This window comes from Gorilla gorilla, chromosome 6, assembly GCF_029281585.2.
Source record: "Gorilla gorilla gorilla isolate KB3781 chromosome 6, NHGRI_mGorGor1-v2.1_pri, whole genome shotgun sequence".
NCBI lineage: Eukaryota > Metazoa > Chordata > Mammalia > Primates > Hominidae > Gorilla > Gorilla gorilla.
Genome location: NC_073230.2, coordinates 15,434,243 through 15,457,839, shown reverse-complemented (window position 1 = coordinate 15,457,839; position 23,597 = coordinate 15,434,243). Strand labels below are relative to the sequence as shown.

At 35.7% G+C, this 23,597-nt stretch overlaps 1 protein-coding gene across 5 annotated transcripts in view; it reads right to left on the bottom strand.

Annotated features, from left to right (window-relative positions):
* Positions 1–23,597, bottom strand: part of GLCCI1 (glucocorticoid induced 1) — a 119,873-nt gene that overhangs the window by 73,350 nt on the left and 22,926 nt on the right. For all 5 annotated transcript variants that reach the window (XM_031012841.3, XM_055347209.1, XM_055347208.1 and 2 more), the window contains exon 2: positions 11,711–11,862. In XM_031012841.3, coding sequence (XP_030868701.2) covers positions 11,711–11,862 — 152 coding nt within the window. The remainder of the gene's footprint in view (positions 1–11,710; positions 11,863–23,597) is intronic.

Below are 23,597 nucleotides of genomic sequence, written 5' to 3'. Positions count from 1 at the left end.
TTGAAACAAATGAACACATAACCTATTAAAATTAATAAGTAGAATTTTGACTTTGGTAATTTTAGAGATGGTATTTGAAACTAATGAATAAAATGTTAAATATTTTAGTTATGGGTTAAAATCTTTCCTTAATATAGCTGAGTATATTCCTTTAGCAACCAAAGAAATTACTCCCTAAACCAGGAACATGACTAATTTGGTGTGAACTATTCAACTCTAGGATTCTACAATCCTCTGTCTCATAATTAGATGATGGCTGAGAGAAAAAGTAAAGGTGATCTCAACAGCCAGTCAGGGGCCAGCTCCATAAAAAATAATTTAGACCCCTAGAATGCAATCTAAGAGGCAAAAACAGTCAAATCTTCAGTCTTGCTTCCATTTCATGAAGAAGTCCCCCAGCCCCTAAAATGTTTCAGCAACTGCTGTTTCTTAAATATATTTCAACAGCAAGCCCTTTGACAAGGGCACAGGAAACTCAGACAGCTGTATAAAGTGTGACTTTTGGTCAGGAAATGAATTTCTGATCAGAGTGATAAAACTGAAAGTTATTTTTTATATCAGTAAGTATTTGAGGTGCATCATCTATTCCTTTGACTAAAGTCCTCCCTAACCAAGCTCTTTTCAGGAATGGAGGAAAAGGCTAGGTACTTTAAATATGACGTCAACAGAAAAGAATATATATGTTTTAGTTCCGAGTTAGTTAACTTTATTGAATGTTGCCTAAAGCCAAATGCTAAGTACTTAGTCTGGATCTGTTTCTTAAAAACAAATAAAAACAAATAGATTTCTAGGGAAAGATGCTGACACAGAGGCAGGATCATAAAACTCCATACACTGAAGTCTAATGAGATTAAGAGAAACTGCTTTATGTGCTTTTGGCATGTCTCATGTTTCATAGTTTAACTTTTAAAAATTAATTTAAAACAATAAAATACCAAATATAATAATAACATCACCTGGAGAAAGGGAAGTATCAGTATATGTAATTTTATTTAAGATCTAACCATCCCATCTCTCACCCCTCAGAGAATACAAGTTTTGAAATCTCTCCCTGATATCAACCAAGAGACCAAGTGCCATGGAAGAAATTAAGAAAATTTTCTAAAGTGCTACAATCCAAAAACATACTAGGCTAGTAAGTTACTTAGGTAAAATCCTTTCAGACCCAAGTGACAGAATTCAGATGATATTTATACTGTGTTATGCTAGAGCACAGAGGAAGGAAATCTTGCAAAACCTGTTTATGAAGCAAGTGTAAAAATACTCTAAGGCTCATGAAAAAAATTAAGAACTCACTGCTGAATAATAAACAAATATAAAATTAACAAACATATTCACTGATGAAATGGCATTTTCCACATAAATTATTATTCCTGATTAAAACAAGAAAAACCATTAGTAAAATAAGCATGTGTACTCTACGTATAACAAGCACACATGCCTCACAGCAAATGTCAGTATACCTTGTCCAGTGAGTAAACTAGATACATTACCATTAGAGTCAAGAAAGAGGCCAAGGCAGCCGGGTGCAGTGGCTCACATCTGTCATCTCAGCACTTTGGGAGGCCGAGATGGGTGGATCACCTGAGGTCCACCTGAGGAATTTGAGACCAGCCTGACCAACATGGTGAAACCCCGTCTCTACTAAAAAATTAAAAAATTAGCTGGGCATGGTGGCAGGCGCCTGTAATTCCAGCTACTCGGGAGGCTAAGGCAGGAGAATCACTTGAACCTAGAAGGTGGAGGCTGCAGTGAGCCAAGATAGTGCCATTACACTCAAGCCTGGGCAACAGAGCAAGACTCCGTCTCAAAAAAAAAAAAAAAAAAAAAGTCAAGGCCTTCAGTACCATAACTGTTAGTTTACATGGTTCTGGGAGTGGCAGCAAATGCAATTCCAAAAGAGGACACATACCAAGAAATAAATAACGAAAAGGATGTAGAATTACTATTTGGATGATCGTACAACCGAAAAACCAAAGAAAATTACCTAAAAATTACTAGAAACAAGAAAAGTCAAGTTGAAGATGTCCTGTACGTAAATTAGATATTAAATATCCTAATTACAACAGCAACCAAAAAAGACAAAATATTTAGATATAAGTTTAACAAGAAATGTGTTGTTCCAATAAGAAGTTGTAAAATATTCTGAAGGGCAAACATAATACTTGAATGAATAAAAAGATATACCCCTTTCTTGGATAAGATTCAATATGGTAACAATTCCCCTGAATTCATATTTAATTGTAATATAAAACATTTTGAGGAATTGTACAAATTATAAAATTAACTGAGAAAAATAAATACGCAAGACTAGCCATACAAATTATTAAAATGAATTACTAAGCAATACAAATTAAAATCATTCAGTATTAAAAAAGATATTAATGGTATATAGTATAGCATAGAGAAGCCAGAAAGAGATCCAAATAAGAATGGAAATTTATGATATAACAATATCTCAAATCAGCAGGGAAAAGATAAACTCTTTATCAACTGTTAGTCACTTTGAAAAATAAATAAAGCTGGATATCACCTCATGCCTTCCATCAAAATAAACTCCAGAAATATCAAAGACACAAATATTTAAAAAGAAACATAAAATATTAAAAGAAAATATAGTTTAAATGAAATTTTTTAACTTGGAGTGGAAAAAATCTTTCCCAATTATGGCATAACGCAAAAAGCCACAAGGCACAGACCACTGTGATAAATACAGCAGCCAGAAATAAACCCTAGCATATACGGTAAATTGATTTTTGATAACGGTGTCAAGGCCATTCAATGGGAAAAGGACAGCCTTTTCAACAACTGGTGCTGGGAGAACTGGATATTCACATCCAAAAGAACGAAGTTGGACTCTTACCTTATACAAAAATGGACTCAAATGGATCAAAGACATAAACTTAAAGGCTAAAATTCTTAGAAGAAAATAAGAAGAAAGATTCCTGACACTGGATTTGGCAAGGATTTCTTGAATATGCCAACAAAAGTACAGGCAACAAATGGAAAAATAGATAAACTGGACTTTATCAAAATTAAAAACTAGTACACTATCAAAAGAATAAAAAGGCAACCTGGCCAGGCGTGGTGGCTCACGCCTGTAATCCAAGTACTTTGGGAGGCTGAGGCGGGCGGATCACGAGGTCAGGAGATCAAGACCATCCTGGCTAACACGGTGAAACACCATCTCTACTAAAAAATACAAAAAATTAGCCGGGCATGGTGGCAGGTGCCTGTAGTCCCAGCTACTCGGGAGGCTGAGGCAGGAGAATGGCATTAACCCAGGAGGTGGAGCTTGCAGTGAGCCGAGATCACACCACTGCACTCCAGCCTGGGTGACAGAGCGAGACTCCATCTCAAAAAAAAAAAAAAAAAAAAAGAATAAAAAGGCAACTCACAGAATGGGAGAAAATATTTGCAAACCATGTATCTGATAAGAGATTGATATCCAGTATATATAAAGAACTCCTAAAACTCAACAACAAAAAACCCAATTCAAAAATAGACAAAGGACTTGAATAGACATTTCTCCAAAAAAGAAATACAGATGGCCAAAAAGCAGATGAAGTGATGCTCAGCATCATTAATCATTTAGGAAATACAAATCAAAAATCACAGTAAGATACCAGGGTGACTATTATGTTTTAAAAAAGGAAAAAAGAAAATATTGGCAAAGATGTAGAAAAACTGGACCCCTGGCTGGGCGCGGTGACTCATGCCTGTAATCCTAGCACTTTGGAAGGCCGAGGCAAGCGGATCACAAGGTCGAGAGATTGAGACCATCCTGGCTAACACAGTGAAACCCCGTCTCTACTAAAAATACAAAAAATTAGCCGGGCGTGGTGGCGTGTGCCTGTAGTGCCAGCTGCTGGGGAGGCTGAGGCAGGAGAATGGCATGAACCCGGGAGGCAGAGCTTGCAGTGAGCCAAGATAGTGCCACTGCATTCCTGCCTGGGCGACACAGCGAGACTCCATCTCAAAAAACAAACAAACAAAAAACAACAACAACAACAAAAAACAACTGGACCCCTGTGCGTTGCTAATGTGAGTATAAAATAGTACAGCCATAGTGGAAGACAGTACGTCAGTTCATCCAAAATTTAAACACAGAATTACCCTATGATCTAGCAGTTCTACTTCTGGAAATATATACAAAAGAACTGAAAGCCGAGACTCGAAAACATACCCACACACTAATGTTGCTAGCAGCATTATTCGCAACTGTCAAAAAGCAGAAACAACCTAAATGTCCACCCATAGACGAATGGATAAAGAAAATGTGGTATGTATATCTAATGGAATATTATTCTGCCTTAAAAAGGAAGGAAATTTTGACACACAGCTACAATGTCGAATCCTGAAATCATTATACTAAGTAAAATAAACCAGACAAAAAAGGAAAATACTGTATGATTTTTCTTATATGAGGTTCCTAGAGTGTATTCAGAGACAGAAAGTAGAATGATGGCTACCAGAGGCTGGGGTGTGGTGGGGAGGATGGAGAGCTAGTATTTAATAAACACAGAGTTTCAGCTGGAAAAAGTAAAAAAGTATTAGACATGGATGGAGATAATGGTTGTACAATAATGTGAATGCACTTAATGCTATGGAACTGTACATTTAAAAAATGGTTAATTCATTTTCACTCATGGTAAATTTCATTATTTTTTTTTTGTGGGAGGAGACAGAGTCTCACTCTGTTGCCCAGGCTGGAGTGTAGTCACATGATCTCGGCTCACGGCAACCTCCACCTCCCGGGTTCAAGCGATTCTCTTGCCTCAGCCTCCTGAGTAGCTGGGATTACAAGCACAGGCTACCATGCCTCCCTAGCATGTTATATATATTTTACCACAACTTAAAAAATAGAAAAAAAAATGAGGTAGGGATTTATATGTTATAAGGAGAGACGCCCATGATCCATCAAATGGAAAAAGCAAGTCAGTAATATGATATAAAGTATGATTCCATCTCTGTGTGTATACGTCTAAACAATATATTTCTATAGGTACAGAAAATTTGTCAAAATATGTGTCCCCCAAAAACCTGTTAATAATACTTTTTTTAAGTAGTAGGCCTAGGGAGTTAGTGGCTACTATTCATGTCCTTCCATATTATGGATTATTTTGCCATCAAATATATGATGGATTATTTTACCATCAAAAAGCATTATTTTTAAAACAAAATCAGATAAAACCCAGAAATACATAACCTGAAATATTTACTTCTTTTAATTTAGCTGAATTAAAAACATTCTGGGATAATTATAGAATGTCTATAAATATATCACTAAGCATCCCTGCAAGAACTGAGAAGAAGCACAGAGATTTTATAAGATATTATGACAGGATGCTGACCTTGGCAGGGAGCAGATTCCTAAAGTGGAAATTCTATGTTTAGGCAAGTGACTTTTTTCTTTTACAAGTTATATATAAAAAGCATTAAATCCATCATTTTATTAGAATATAAATCTAATCAAAAGCATTTTAAATCCTCATTTAAAAAGAAGAAAGAAGCAAGAAGGCAGTGGTGGTTTCTCTTGTTAAGACTGAATACATCCAGTTGCAGAAAGCTTGTTAATGAAAATTAGCTCTGTAGATTAACACCATCATGTCTTCTAGTTTAATAGACATTTCAAAAGAGGTGACATTTTGAGACTGAGGTAGCCTGTTCCAGGGGCTGTTTTGGATGGACTACTCATACAAAGAAATTCGCATCTAACTGTATCAGAAAAAGTTTAAGGCCTATAAAACTCAAATAAAGGTATAACAGGAAAATAAACTATTAAAGATACAATTTTTAAATGTTTAAATAAGATTAAGAAAACAAGTTAATTAAGCAAATGGCAAAACTCTAAGAAAAAAAAAAACCACTTCCAGTGCTCAGTTTTTTTTTTCATTCTATTTTGATACTGATTTTATGTCCACACTGAATCTTTTGAAAAGCTTTTAATTAATAAAAATAACATACTATGCTCTGAAAGGCCTACAAAAATTTGTTTAAAAGGGTTATACTTTGCATATTAGTAAAGACTAGATTATAGGATAGTAACTACACAATCTCCAAATCCAAATGACTTAAAACGGCAAAAGTTAATTTCTTGCTCATACTACATGTATGGGTCATTAAGAAGGCTATGCTTGTCACTGTCAGTGACCCAGATGGACAGAGTAGGAGTGAACAGTTACTTCCCTGTCAGAGAGAATGCACCAGTTCTTTAAAGCATCTTCCCAAATCAAGTCTCATGACCACACTTAACTTCAAGTGGGCAGAGAAGTAGAATCCTATCATGTGCCCAGGAGAGAGAATGCCAATATTTATGAATAGCTCTAATCATTACTATACCTGGGAAGTTGTAGGAAATACCTCTGATTATTGCTGTATATGTTATTTTTATTACTTGACCACTTTACAAAGAATATATATTAATTTCAAATTTAAAAACACATTCAAACACAGAATTTAAAATTTGTCCAGAGACTACACCTCAGACTATGGGGTGAAGACTGAGGAAACATTACTGTTTTATTACAGTAACCTTAATTGCAAGTTCAATTTTAAGAGTTGGTAATACATTTTTTGTTTTAAAAAGGTTGTATCTGCAAGGCTACAGTAATAAAATATTAAATTTCACAAATGGATTTTAGTTTTTCTTTCTACAAGGCTAAACAGATGACTCTAAATAACCAGCAGTGATCCATTTCTTCACAGGCCTTAAAAATGTAAAGCTGTATCTTATAATCCTCAGAATAAACGTGTGAATGTGCAAATCGGGTATTACTAACTTCAATTTACAGAAAAGAAAGCTTAAGACTGGGTCACAAAGCAGTTAAGTCAGTGGGTCATGAATTTTTTTTTTAACATTTTACTAATAAAAATTTCAAACAGAACAGTTAAAAAAAAAACTGTTCAGTGAAGGCCCATAAAGCCAATACTGAGCTTCTCTAAATAACATTTTGCTCTATTTACTCCACCAGCTATCTATCTAGGTATCCACCCATCAAATGATCTTATTTTTTATTCATTTCAAAGTTGCAGACAGCAGTATACTTCATCTCTAAACATCTGAGTTCAGTATTTGTTTTCTGTTCATATTCTGTATTTTTAAAGTTAAAGTTATACAGCAAAATGCACAAGTGTACACTTGGGTAAGTTCCGATAAATGAATTCGCCAACATAACCCAAACTTCTATTAAGACATATAACACTGGCCACGCATGGTGGCTCATGCCTGTAATCCCAACACTCTGGGAGGTCAAGTCTAGTGGATCACTTGAGGCAAGGAGTTCAAGACCAGCCTCTCTACTGGTGAAACTCCACCTCTACTAAAAATACAAAAATTAGCTGGATGTGATGGCAGGGGCCTGTAGTCCCAGCTAATTCCCAGCTACTTGGGAGGCTGAGGCATGGGAATTGCTTGAATCTGAGGGGCAGAGGTTGAAGTGAGCCAAGATCATATCACCGCACTCCAGCCTGGGCAACAGAACAAGACCCTGTCTCAAAAAAAAAAAAAAAAAAAAAAAAAGATATACAACATTTAACTTATAGAAATAGAGAGTAGAATAGTGGTTATCAGAGGCTAGGAGTCCTTGGGAGATGCTGGTCAAAGGACACAAAATTTCAGTTACAAGAAACAATTTCAAGTGATCTACTATACATCATAATGACTACAGTAAAATATATGGTATATTTGAAAATTGCTAAGAGAGTAGATTTTAAGTGTTCTCACTACACATAAAAAAATGAGGTAATGCATATGTTAAATAGATTGATGTAATCATTTCAAATGTGTGTGTGCCTACCATGCTGTACACCATTAATATATAAATAATTTTTACTTAATTAAAATTAACTAATTTTTTAATTAACATTTTCATTATCCCGGAAAGTTCCCTCAGTGGGCCTTGATTTGAATACATGATCTGGTTCCAAAGTCTACAATCTTTTCATAACATTATGCTACTTCTTTTTAATATGTAAACATACAAACAATATTAACTTTTTTATGTCAAGCTCTTAATAATTAAGGTAGTTGAAACAGAAATATAAAAGGAAGAACACCCTCAAGACACCCTCCACCAAGGCCAAACAACCCAGGTGTTTAATGTCTGGAGCAAGCTGAGTGTACCACCTTCCTTCCACCAATGTCCACTACATAATTCCACTACATAAATAAAACAAGTTCTTCCCACCCTAAGAGTTCAGCAGTTAATCCAGGAGGAATGGATGTCGCCATAAAAAGTATCTCATATGTTCATCTCTTGTATCTTCAATTAAACTAATAAATGGTTAGGGAAGGACCATTTCTTACGCTTCTGAGGCAAGAAGCAGGTTAGCAGTTAGTGGTTGCCATAAAAGGCAACAGACAGCTGAAGAAAAAAAAGGAAACGCTTTAGAATCAGCCAGGTCTGGGTTCACTGTCCTCACGCTTAATACGTACTACGTACATATTACATAACGATGTAATATGTATGTAGCACATATTAATGTACAGCTATGTAATGATGTACAAATTACTTAACTTCTCTAAGCCTCAGGTTCCTCATCTGTAAAATGAGCCCTATATTTTACCTTCTTTTCAATGTCAAACTTCTCAAATAAATGACCTACACCCAGATAGATGCAAGCCAGACAAGCCCTTATCCTGGACCTCAAAATTTAGGAGAAATTCCTCTGGCCTTCTAGCAGCCATGCCCCTCCCCATGGGATAAGAGACCTTTGGAGCAAAGAGCATGGACGTTATGAGCCCATGCCTGGCTGTAGAATATACTCCAGGTAATCTAAAACCAGGAATTTCCTGAGCAAACAGCAGTAGGCTTGGCTTCTAAGGTCTGCAGACCCATTCCCTGGTTCTTGCTTTTTGAGGATGGCACTTGAATGTGAGAACTGGTGGGTCCAAGTGTATGTGTAAAGCCAGCTTAAAGTACAGAATAGATTGTAGGGTAGGAAGAGAATGGGACTTAGGCTCAGACGAGGTGGGCCTAGTGGGCCTGGTGGGCCTGCCCCATGTGGACATATACCGGCATGTAACTCTGAAGAATCTGAGAATTCTTAGTTTAAACCTCATCTTCCAGGTCCATATGAAGATTATTTGTCATTGGGTAGTGGGGGGAGGACAAAATGTATTTTACTCTATAATTTGTTCATCTAACTTACATACATATAGTATATTGGTCTTTATATTTGCTGCAGACCCTGCAAATGTTACAAGCGGGCATGTCTACATATACTACTAATAACTTAAATGTGTATATAGTATTTGCCAAATTTACCTTCAATATTATCATACTTAATCACACAGTAATATTATGGGTTAGGTTTTATTAACCCCACTGCACAGATAAAAAATCAGACACGTGTAAGAAACATATCCAGCGTTCTTTTCTTCTATCTCCACATCACTCTCTTAACTCTCAAATAGTAGGGTCTCCTACTCTAGCATTATCTCCAATACTACACTCTCCAAGACAATGTGCCTCTGATCCCTAAATGTGGCCTTAATCACCATGACCTCTCTTTAGCATCTGATACTGTCAACAGTTTTTTCCTTTCTTAGAATAGCTTTCTCCTCTGACTTCTAAGGCTTCACTATTCCAGTTTTTCACTTAGCCTTTCGCTCTTTCTCTGGCTTCTCTTCTTTTTCAGAATTTTTGTGAAGAGCGAATAAGATAATGTTTCTGGGCCAGGCGTGGTGGCGCATGCCTGTAATCTCAGCACTTTGGGAGGCTAAGACAGGTGGGTCACCTTTGGTCAGGAGTGCGAGACCAGCTGGACTAACATGGTGAAACCCCATCTCTACTAAATACAAAAACTTAGCTGGGCATGGTGGCAGGCACCTGTAATCCCAGCTACTCGGGAAGCTGAGGCAGGAGAATCACTTGAACCTGGGAGGCGGAGGGTGCAGTGAGCTGAGATCGCACCATTGCACTCCAGCCTGGGCAACAAGAGAGAAACTCCTGTATCAAAACAAACAAACAAACAAACAAAAAACAAGATAATGTTTCCCTCTCGATAGTGTCAGCACATAGCATTCATTTCATATGTTGGTTTGGCAATCTAAAAAGAATAGCTACCATTTTTTAGTGCAGTGTCACAGCACTAGGTACATACATACATATGTATGTTTGTATTATCCTATAATCCCAGTTTAGTAATAATAAAAATGGAGCTTATATTGGTTAATAGATTAGCCTGTGTTAGAAATCTGGCTCCAACACTTTCTAGCTCTATGCTCCTAAATAAATCATTTAAGTTCCCTGAGTGACTGCTTTTCCATCTGTGTGATGTTGCAATGGTCTTGTGAGAATTAAACGAAACAGGTTATAAAACAAACAGTACATGGTACACAGTTAATAAATATTAACTCCCTCCTCCTCTTGCTGCTTTCAGATGAATATATTAGTTTTTTTCTTGTGTGTGTGCACCCTTCCAAAAACTAAGTCCTCCATCACTTGACCTTCTTCTTTCATACTCTATAAGTACATTTTTAAAATTTTTTTCTTTTTTAAATTATTTTTAAATTTTATTTTCTATACCTACATTTTATCATATTTGTGAATCTAACTCCTCTAGAAGGATGGTTCTGAATTAATTATCTGTGTCCAGATCTCTAACTGTCCAGGCCCACACCTCTAAGTTTTCCTAGTTATTTCTATTTGGAAATTCCACTGCCTGCCATATTAAACTTACCCTCTTCCTCACTAAATGAAGAATGGAAATCAAAAGAGTAGAGCAGCATAAAATATTACAAGGACAGAACTGATGAGACAGATGATAAAGAAGAAGCCAATTTCACAGTTTCAAGCTTGCCTGAGAAAATGACAAAACCTGAGAAGCAGAGTTTTACAGATCATGTCCAAAACTCTCTCTCTTTTTCCTCAGTCTTCAGACATGAAACTCTAATTATTCTATTTCCCTAACCTACAAAGCCCAAAATGTTCTCTTTCCTTTGGGTGCCCTCACATTTACATACTCCATTCATCTAACGTCGAATTATACACTGTCTTCTTTTACCAATTTTTATAAATGTGTATCTCATCTACCTAACTGTGCTGCAGGTTTTTTAAAACCAATGACTATCTCTTATATTTTTAGTATTCTTCTTTATGCCAATAAATGCTGATTGACTACTGTTATGAAGGTATGGTCAAGAACTCAGATAATCATGAATAAAGATGTTTTCAGATTTTTTTTCTGATGTGGAGGAAAAGCTTTTCAAATCAAAAGCTTGGAGATCCTTCCAAAAACAGGGAAAATGTGACAGTTAATTTCTATTTCCCTCTGAAGGCTTTTAGTCTTGGTTTCAAACAGAAAAAAATAAATTCTCCAACATAGATTTCATTAGGCATTTGTTACTACTTTATAAATTATTTTCAAGAACTGTGCAAACTCTTCTTAAAAAATTATATTTTCTAAAATGGTTACCAGTCATTTTAATTTCTATTGGAAAGCAATTCTTAAAATTACAACGTGTCTACAACCATGTAATATAGACTGATGTGCTATTTAAGTATTAAAGAATTTCAAAACTTCTAAAACCCAGATGACAAAAAACAATTACTGCAAAGTTTATTTAAAACAATGGATTTTTCCTTTCTTCCTTGGTTGGATATATTTCAAATTTGGGGAAATTTGATTATATTACATTTTCTTTACTGTGATCAAAACAGAAGAAGTGCAGGGTAATAAGCTGATTTTGATTTCCTGATTTTACCTGAGTAGCTTTGTCTTTCATGCATGAAGGGTAGTGAACATGAGGATCCCGTGGCCACTGTCCTGTGAGGTAAGGTCCTGTTATTGTATCCAAAGAGGAGGTTCGCCTTATTGTACTAGAGGTCCGAACTTGCTGAGATTTTGCCTTGTCCGCTACAGAAAGTGAAAAAAAAGATTAGTCATTAGTGAATAAAATAAAATTTAAAGTTATCTAACTTCATAGTTTGTAAAATGTCATCCTGTCAATTTTTCCTGTGATATATATATTTACACTAATAGCCCTGTTGTATCATCAGATGAAATGTATGAACCATGTCCCAAGGAAAATACATTCATGTTAAATCTCACATACATTTCCAGGGCTCCCACAGACCCTATGAAGCCTATCCATTTTATATAACTCTGCATATCATCTCATTGCCATTATTTTAATTAAGACTCCCATTCATGTCTCACCTGAACTGCCAGTTTTCTAACTGCTATCCCTGTATCCATTTCAACTAAATTTTACAGTGTCATGCCCAAATAGAAAACATTTCCATGGTTAGTCATTGTCTTTAATTTAAAGCCTATATTATTTAGTATGACATAATAAGCTTTCACAATTTGGGTGCCATATACCTCAGTGTCTAATATCTTACTACTCCATAATCCCATGCTAAGCGTCACATGAATGGCCTGTGCTTTTCCAAAGGTAAAATACATTCTTTCTGCCTCTGTACATTCTACTTCCTGAGCCTAGAACTCTCTTTCTTGTTTACTTGACAAACTCATTTATCTTCAAGACCAGTTCAGATGTCACACTGCCTCTGTGAAAGTTTCCCTCATGCCCTTTCCTCTCGCCTTCCTTCTAAGATATATTTGCCTGTCTCTGCTTTCATGGCACCCTAAGCCTGTTTCTCTCTCCCATCACAGCATAAATTTAAACCCTACAGACAAAATAGGAACCAACATTCAATACTCACTTAATGAATTTATTCACAGCTATACAAAAATAACATGTATAAATAACTTTAAATTTTAATTCAACTTCCTCATTCACAGACGAAGAATTTGAGTCCTAGAGGAATACTGAACAAGAGATGCAAACAAGGGACAGAGGTAAAAAGAACCCAAAATCTATAGACATTATACACAGTTCAATCAATCTGCCATAACAAACTATGATACTTCTCCTTCCCATAGGGGTATCACAAGTATGTCTGTTAAAAATTAATCACACTGAACACCAAATCTACACAGATAACTATAGAGGATTCTCCATATATCCATCCTAAATAATTTACTACTAATGTGCATTCTATGATAGAATCCAACAGATTTACAGGTTCCCAAGGCTAAGTCTTTTCAGAGTCATAACTCACATCAAACAAAATGCCTTCCTCTTTACAGAGGGTGAAGAAACATTTATTATTGAATGCTGTCCTTTACCTTCCTGAAATCAGAATACATAGTTTACCAGAAAAACAGAAGAAAATGCATGTTATCATACTATGCAGATAATAGCTTAGAACTGCAGTTTTTATTTTTTCCTTTGACCCAAGAATTGATAGAAAAGATCTGAAAATTACCAGATTTCCTCTTTATCTGTATTACTTTAGCTCTAATTGTATTGTACTGAAGGCAGAGAATCTAATGGAACCCATTTCTACTCTTTGGAATTACCTGAAATTTTCCCTGTGACCAAAAGCATGGTCATTTTTTATAAACGTTTCATGAATTACAGAGAAGATATTTTGTTTTCAGAATATATAGTTCCTTGTCTTATATATCAATTGAATTAAATTATAGAATATAGGAATAATTATCAGTTTTATCTGTTACAGACTTAGAAGAGTACTCTAAAAGCTTTAAACTACTATTGAGTTCTAAAAATTCTCTTTATTTTTTGCACATTTTTGACCTTTATATTTTAGTTCTATATTATTTAGCACATATTCTTTTTTTTTCCTTTTTTTTAAAATTATACTTTAAGTTCTAGGGTACATGTGCACAATGTGCAGATTTGTTACATAGGTATACATGTGCCATGTTGGTTTGCTGCACCCATTAACTTGTCATTTACATTAGGGATTTCTCCTAATGCTATCCCTCTCCCATCTCCCCACCCTATGAGAGGCCCTGGTGTGTGATGTTCCCCTTCCTTGTGTCCAAGTGTTCTCATTGTTCAATTCCCACCTATGAGTGAGGACATGCAGTGTTTGGTTTTCTGTCCTTGTGATAGTTTGCTCAGAATGATGGTTTCCAGCTTCATCCACATCCTTGCAAAGGTCATGAACTCATTCTTTTTTATGGCTGCATAGTATTCCACAGTGTATATATGCCACATTTTCTTAATCCAGTCTATCACTGATGGACATTTGGGTTGGTTCCAAGTCTTTGCTATTGTGAATAGTGCCGCAATAAACATACGTGTGCATGTGTCTTTATAGTAGCATGATTTATAATCCTTTGGGTATATACCCAGTAATGGGATCGCTGGGTCAAATGGTATTTTTAGTTCTACATCCTTGAGGAATCACCACTGTCTTCCACAATAGTCGAACTAGTTTACATTCAAACCAACAGTGTAAAAGCATTCTTGTTTCTCCACATCCTCTCCAGCATCTGTTCTTTCCTGACTTTTTAATGATCGCCATTCTAACTGGTGTGAGATAGTATCTCATTGTGGTTTTGATCTGCAGCCAGAAGAGAGTGGGGGCCAATATTCAACATTCTTAAACAAAAGAACTTTCAACCCAAAATTTCATATCCAGCCAAACTAAGCTTCATAAGTGAAGGAGAAATAAAATTCTTTACAGATAAGCAAATGCTGAGAGATGTTGTCACCACCAGGCCTGCCTTACAAGAGCTCCTGAAGGAAGCATTAAACATGGAAAGGAACAACTGGTACCAGCCACTGCAAAAATATGCCAAATTGTAAAGACCACCGATGCTAGGAAGAAACTGCATCAAATAACAGGCAAAATAACCAGCTATCATCATAATGTCAGGATCAAATTCAGACATAACAATATTAACCTTAAATGTAAATGGGCTAAATGCCCCAATTAAAAGACACAGACTGGCAAACTGGATTAAGATTCAAGACCCATTAGTGTGCTGTATTCAGGAGACCCATCTCACATGCGGAGACACACATAGGCTCAAAATAAAGGGATGGAGGAAGATATACCAAGCAAATGGAAAGCAAAAAAAAGCAGGGATTGCAATCCTAGTCTCTGATAAAACAGACTTTAAACCAACAAAGATCAAAAGAGACAAAGAAGGCCATTACATAATGGTAAAGGGTACATATAGATTCTTGACATCAACATTACAGCTTATATGCATCACTATTATAATTTGTCCCATTAATTATTTTTGAAATTTTATGATACTGAATATTATGACCCCCTTCTGCTTTCTTTCTGTTAATTTGCATGGTATGCCCATCCTAAAAGATTTTTTTATGTGTATCATAAAACAAAGTATGTTTTTATACTTTTTGAAAAAAACATTGTAGCGAGCCTTCTGGTTGTAAAAGGTGAGCTTATCCCACTTATATTTATTGTTATAAGAAATTTGGTTTAATTTGTCATGTAATTTTTTCCTATTTTGGAATGTTCCTTGCTAATTGCTTTCTGTTTTATTGTTTGTTTCTTCTCCCTTTATCTTTACCTCCTCCCCACATCATAGGTAACTTTGAAGATACATAAACTGTTTCTAGTTCTATTAATACTACTAGAAGTTATTTACATTAACTTTTTGAATATGTTTCCTGGTTATAAAGGCAATACCTACTAATTTTAGCAACACTGGGAAACAGAAAATTAACATCTCCCATTATCTGATTTATAGTAATTTGTTTAAAATTTTAAAGTTTACTTTAAATTCCTTCCACCGTGAAGAAACAAAAGACAACAAACTGTTGAGAGGCAAAGCCGACATTTATCAGTTGACCTCTAAATTTAAAAGGCCTATATAAATGTCAGCTATAACCAGATAAGGAAACGCCATTCTAAGTGAATAACTTGAGCCTCTACTTAAATTGCTCCAAACAATTTGAAAAGCTGTATGTAGTCCATTTAATTATTAAAACTCCTTTTAGTTTAGTAAATAAACAATAGGAACCATTTTAATGGTTTTTTTGAAGGGGTGGTGTTAAATTTATTTTATTTGTGTTTTCTACAGATGGTCTAGTTCTGTCACCCAGGGCTAGAGGACAGTGAGTGGCATGATCACAGCTCACTGCAGCCTCAAACTCCCAGACTTAAGTGATCCTCCTGCCTCAGTCTCTTGAGTAGCTGGGACCACAGGTGTGCTTCACCACACCCAGCTAATTTTTTAAATTTATAGAGATGAGGCCTCACTATGTTGACCAGGCTGGTCTCAAACTCCCGGGCTCAAGCGATCCTCCCACCTTGGCCTCCCAAAATACTAGGAATACAGGTATAAGCCACCACTCCCAGCCTTGTTCTTTTTAGACACAGGGTATTGCTCTGTTGCCCGCCCAGGCTGGAGTGTACCGGCGTGATCGTAGCTCACTGCAGCCTGGAGCTCCTGGGCTCAAGCTATCCTCCCACATCAGCTCTACAGTAGTTAGGACTATAGGTGTGCACCACCACATCTGGCTAATTTTTAAATTTTTTGTGGGGATGGGGTCTCGCTGTGTTGCTCAAGATGGTTTCAAACTCCTGGCCTCAAGCAATCCTTTCCCCTTAGGCTCCCAAAGCACTGAGATTACAGGCATGAGTCACAATACTCAGCCCATTTTAATGTTTTATAATGAGTTAAATATATAAATAATCTATAAATGAGTCCCTTGGTCTGTATAATAATATTCTAATCTATACTTTTACTTATTTACTCTATATTTACTTAATTTTTCTCTTATTATATTTTTAATCATTGAATCTTTACCTATCTCTTTAAAAAGATCACATGCTCTACCCTTAGTGTTCACTTTCTATAACTACTCTGTCAGAACTATGGTCTTCAAATTATTTTTACTAAGTGTCCCTATTGGTAAATATATAGGCATGCAGTAATGTGTAGCTGCTTATTTATGAACTGGATATCTATGATATTGCTAATATTTTATATATTGTAAAACAGAAAAATAGAAATGTATATGTAGAAAATAAAAAATAAAAATACAGAAATTATATTTTCTTTCTGTATCTCAAAAAATAAATTGTGGGGGGCAACAACCTATTCAACAACCTATTTAGAGACATTAAGAGCTTGACTATACACTCTAGAAAATATCCTGCTGCAAAAAAGTCAACCAATTCTTTGAAATCTGTGACCAGCAGCTAAACTTTTAGATCTAATAAATTTAAACATGTAGTCAGCTCCTTCAAAAGGTCAGTAGCTATTAATAAATTAAGTTCTGGTCATGGCAATAAGAACCTTAAAACCTAAATACAAAACACTCTAAGGTAGAATGCTTAGGAACACTAGAAAGTAAGAAAGACAAAGTACACTATAGCTTCTTTGGAAAAAGACCCAACCACGCAAACAAGGCATTTTGCATGCAAATAAAAGTTAAAAGTAGTTACAATAAAAGCTACCTCCTGAGCCTGCACGGTGGCTCACACCTGTAATCCCAGCACTTTGGGAGGCCGAGGTGGGCGGATGACCTGAGGTCAGGAGATTGAGACCAGCTTGGCCAAAATGGCGAAACCCTGTCTCTACTAAAAGTACAAAAATTAGCTGGGCGTGGTGGAGGGCGACTGTAATCCCAGCTACTCAGGAGGCTGAGGCAGGTGAATTGCTTGACCCGAGAGGCGGACGTTTCAGTGAGCCAAGATCACGCCACTGCACTCCAGCCTGGGTGACAAAAGCGAGACTCCGTCTCAAAAGCAAAACAAAAAACAACAACAAAAACAAAACAAAACAAAACAAAACTACCTCCTCAAAAATGTAAGTCTGAAAAAAACAAAGTAGGTTCTCTTATAAAATGAAAGTGCCAGAGTAAAATTAAATCAGACTGCTCTAATATATGTTAAATTTAGATTTTAATAATTTAATTTCATTAAATAATTTAACCCTAAGTCTGAAAATTTTATAAACTAGCTATAATATTCTACAGCTACTTTATTTATTTATTTTTTTATTTATTTGAGACAGAGTCTCACTCTGTCACCCAGGCTGGAGTACAGGGGTATGATCTCGGCTCACTGTAACCTCTGCCTCCCAGGTTCAAGTAATTCTCATGTCTCAGGCTCCCGAGTAGCTGGATTACAAGTATGAACCAACATGTCTGGCTAATTTTTGTATTTTTTGTAGAGACAGGGTTTCACTATGTTGGCCAGGCTGGTCTTGAATTCCTGACCTCAGGTGATCTGCCTGCCTGCCTCGGCCTCCCAAACTGCTGGGATTACAGGTGTGAGCCACCATGCCCAGCCTCTATAGCTACTTTATAAAACCTTTATTTTAACAGGTAGTCAGTGAGTTTTTCATGATGTTTAACTTCACTTATTCATATTAATTCAATCTTCATTGAAATCAAAATACCAAATTCATCAAGATCAGACTGAATACAAGACATTAAGTTGCTTTTCTTAAACTTCAAAATATCTGGAAATGATATAGTTCTTAATCTACCTGAGATCAAAAATAGCCATAAATAAATACAGGTGGAGAATTTTCCTGCTATTGGTTCACTAAGGCTAAGCATAAATTTCCTAAAGCTCAATTTTATTAATAGAAATTTACTTCATTAATTCTGTAATGAGAATACCTTGAAAGCTATAGTTTTTAATGTATTATCACTACTAAGATTAAGTAATTTTCTCCTTGCCTTGCAGTTATAGACAATGATTTTCAAAATAAATTTTTAAAAAAAGGTAACAAAATAACTGAGAATACAAGATATGGAAAGGTGACTGGTATGTTTTTCTACCCAATCTAATGTACATTAATATTTATCATCCAAGAGAATTATTACTAGATTTAGTTTTCCTAAGTTAGCATAATCTAAGCACTTCAACAGCCATTAATAGTCTTCCTCCTTGACATATAAAATGCTGAAATATTAGCCAAATACATGGGCCACGTAAAATAAAATCACCAAATTCAAATGAACTTCAGATAAGTGACAGGAAGGACACTAGTTGTGAATATGCTATCTGAAATAAAACCAAAGAGCAAAACTGAAGCTCTCTCAGTGTGGGTAGAATCTGAAATAATCAACCAAACCTGGAACCCTGCCACAGAAGCAATCTAGAAAACATGCAGAAATGACCATATGGCTGCCCTGCAGAATCTGGAAAGAAACCAATCAAGAAGCTGACAAGAGAAACAAACATGCTTCTGACCAAATGAGGCCTGACAAAACTCTGTAACCTGAGGTCCATCAGGAAAAACAAACAAACCAAAAAATGTAGTCAGGCAGCTATTTAGGCATGATTCTCTAGGTTACAGCTCACCCAATAAACTTATGTCAAATGACACATAAGACATTTAGAAGGAGGCCTTCAGTCTATTTTCATAGAAAACTCAAGGGAGTATCTTTGCATCAAGGTTGAAAAGAAAACTTCACTAATATGGCTACAAGAAGCCTGGTAACAAGCACTGAAAAAGTACACAACAAATTAAGATGGAAGCTCTGATATTTGGAATACTTTTTTTTTTTAATTACATATATGGCAAAAGATTTTTTTAAGTTCGTCTTTTTGGGAGGTGGCAGAATGATAGTCCTTTAACGAACTTTAGCAAAGTAGTAATTAGTAGGAGATTCATCAGCCTTATAAATTTCAAATGAATTCTGTTAATGAAATTCCAAACATCTAAAATCCACTATGACTAATGAGTTCATATACTAAAGAAGTAATCACAAAGTATTAGCAACTACAAAAACAACTAAAATAACTGACCAAAGGTGGAAAGTCATATTGTAAGCAAAAGGAACACAAATATTCCTAATCAGAAAACAATATTTCACAAAATTCTGTGAATTTAACTTCCAGTTAAAGCACCAAAGCTTGGAAAATTTTTTATCAAATGAGACAGACTCACTATTACATCTCAATTTATAAAGAAAAGCTGTTTTTAACAAGAGCACAACAACAAAGGTTATAAAATGGGCTCTCTTTTTTTCATTTTTTTAATTGAACTTAAAATTTATTTTATTATTTTGTATTATACTTTAAGTTCTAGGGTACATGTGCACAACCTGCAGGTTTGTTACATATGTATACATGTGCCATGTTGGTGTGTTGCACCCATTAACTCGTCATTTACATTAGATATATCTCCTAATGCTATCCCTCCCCACTCTCCCCACCCCACGACAGGCCCGGGTGTGTGATGTTCCCCTTCCTGTGTCCAGGTGTTCTCACTGTTCAATTCCCACCTATGAGTGAGAACATGCGGTGTTTGGTTTTTTGTCCTTGCAATAGTTTGCCGAGAATGATGGTTTCCAGCTTCATCCATGTCCCTACAAAGGACATGAACTCATCCTTTTTTATGGCTGCACAGTATTCCATGGTGTATATGTGCCACATTTTCTTAATCCAGTCTATCATTGATGGACATTTGGGTTGCTTTGTCACCCAGACTAGAGTGCAGTGGCACGATCTCGGCTCACTGCAGCCTTGATCTCCCAGGCTCAGATGATCCTCCTGCCTTAGCTTCCCGAGTATTTGGGGCTACAGGCACATGCTACCATGCCCAGCTAATTTTTGTATTTTTTGTAGAGGATGGGGTTTTGCCATATTGCCCAGGACGGTCTGGAACTCCTGGGCTCAAATGATTTGCCTACCTCAGCTTCCTAAAGTGCTAACTAATATTACTGGTCAGACACCTTGATAATTAAAGTAGGGAATAATTTCCTCAATATAATGACACATAGGAAAAAGCATTTTCCCTCAAAATTTGCTTTTTATTTAATAAGAAATAAAGGTAACAAATAGAAAAATATTCACTCTTCTAGTAGAGGATACTACTAAAATTTTTCACTTGCTTTTACTTGGGATTGATGTCCATACATACAAAAATATACAGACATACACAAAACACCAACACATACACTCACATGCTCTCCCTATTTGTCCACGTAACAGTTTCACTTCAAACAGTGATACACAAACACAAACACTGTTAGTGTATTAAGTGAAACCATTACCTGGACAAATATGGAGAGTGTGGGAGTGTGTGTGTGTGTTTGTGTGTATCTCTATGTATATCTATGTAATATATGTAGCATTTTCTGTCCATTAAATAGAGTAATAAGTCAATATTCAAGACAGTTCCTTATATAAAAGTTTTGTCAACGTATTCCAACAATATGAAGATGCTGGCAGAATAGATTTTAATGACAGACAGACAGCAATGAAGAAAGGTGCTACACTTGAATGTCCCCTCCGAAACTCATGTTGAAATTTAATTGCCACTCTGATGGTATTAAGAGTTGGGACCAATAAGAGGCAATTAGGCCATGAGGGCTCTGCCTTCATGAATGCATTAATGTTATTACAAGAGCAGGTTGTTATTAGAGCTAGGTCAACCCTCTATTGCTCTCCTGCCTTTCTACCTCTGTCATGGGATGGCATAGCATGAAGGCCCTCACCAAATGCTACTACCTTGATACTGTACTTCCCACTCTCCAGAATTGTGAAAAATGAATTTCTTTTTTGTGAAAGTGGCAGAGTAAAATTAAATCAGACTGCTCTAATATGTAAGTTAAATTTAGATTTTAATAGTTTAATTTCATTAAATAATTTAACCCTGAGTCTGAAAATTTTATAAACTAGCTATAATATTCTATAGCTACTTTATTTATTTATTTATTTGAGACAGAGTCTCACTCTGTCACCCACGCTGGAGTGCAGTGGTGTGATCTCAGCTCACTGTAACCTCGGCCTCCCAGATTCAAGTGATTCTCTTGTCTCAGCCTCCCAAGTAGCTGGGATTACAAGCATGAACCAACATGTCTGGCTAATTTTTGTATTTTTTGTAGAGACAGGGTTTCACTATGTTGGCCATGCTGGTCTGTGACACTCTGTTATAGCAATACGAAACAGATTAAGACAATAGCCAAACAAAAGATTCAAGGACAATACAGATGGTTCCACATTTACGATATTTCAACGTAGAATTTTTTGACTTTATGATGTGTTTATCAGGATATAAACCCATCATACCTAAGTCAAGAAGCATTTGTACTTATGATAGTTTGACTCACAATTTTTTGACTTTGCAATGGGTTTACTGGGGTATTAAATGCATATTTGACTTAAAATATTTTCTTTTTTTTTTCAGGATGTAACCTATTGTAAGTCAAGGAGTATTGGCATCTACAACATAATAAAGTCACAAAATATCTCCACAAAACACCAAATATAAGTGAGTTGGGAGAAAGCATAAAAAAGTATTGGGCCATAGTGGTATCAGCATCTGTGTGAGAGACAGCAAAGGAATGTACCCAGGCTTCTGATGGTCCAGAGAACACAATTCACTAATGGGTAAATGTAAAGGGCCAATCTAGAATAGCAGCCAAACTGGGAGGGGATTCCACACGATCTGATTTGCAAGTGAAAGCAAGAGGACATCAACTCAATAAAGTCTGAGATACTAGAGCAATATGGCTATGCTCAAATCTAACAAAAAAGAACTGCTTCCAACATGGAATCCAACAGTAAAGAGAAATTACTGAGAGTCTAATCAAAATTGAGCAGACAGAAGCAAAGAAAAGAGAAGGCTGAGAAAAAGTTGGACAACGGAGTCAGGAAGAGAGCAGAATCGAGAATTTTTTTAGAAGTCATTTTACAAAAACAATAAGAGTGGGAGCACTAGAGCCTTGAAGACAGAAATGGTATCATGAACTATCCACCCTATTTAAAAGTACAAAAAAATTCATTTTACTTAAAAAAAAATGAACAACAGAAAATAGCAGATTCTTCCTAAAGTTATCGTAAGGGAATAAAAGCATACAAAGAATAAAAGATGTCCCTATGAATAATGAAAGCATGCCAGAAAGACATGCTCACATAAGATGAAAACTGTGACCTAATATTTCAAAGTAAGCTAAAAATCATTTTTTAAATGACAACAGTGATGAAAAACCTCATTACTTACAAAATACTCAGAAATGATGTGTTTGACAGCAAGGAAGATATGAAAATAGAGGTGATCAAACTCAGGAAAAACTTAGAAAAGATATCAAAACTTATTTTAGGGATGAAGACTAAGTTACAAGAAACACAAGAATGAATAAACACAATGGATAATGCCTTAACAGAAACAGGAAATGGTAAGAAAAAAACTACAGAATTAAAAAAATGAGGAGACAAGATTTCAAGAGAAAGTAATATGTAACATAGGCAAAGAAGGTCCAACATGTGTGTATAACAGGAGTCCCTCAAGAAATGACCAAAGGAACAAAACAAAAAATACTAAAAACTATAATTTTTAAAACTCTCCTAAAATAAAAGATAACTTGAAAGGACATACGGAAAGGACATACTTATATCTGGGGAAAATAATCAACATATCAAATATATTTGATAAAGCTAAAGTGACCTTCAAGTATAAAGGCTACAGATTAAAAAAACTATATCTGAGCTCTTGCTACATAACTAGCAAGAACTTACGGAATATTATTCCTATGAGTCTTTCCTGAAAATCTATTAGAGAATGCTCTTCAATCAAAAGCCTGGAAAGGAATTAACATAAGAACTGGTGGAAGGTGTGAGTCATTGAGCCAGCACCTTTGAAGGAGAAGAGAGCAGCAGTATGTTCAGTATCTCTATGGGCAAGTCTTCCACCACTAAATGAAATAAATGACCATAGAAGGATAGTAAAATTACATTGTTTCCCTCTCAACACATTTGAATTTAAGACTATAAATTTCCAGAATGTCTGATAACTAAATGTGAGTTATTAAATTCCTTCTAGAGCCA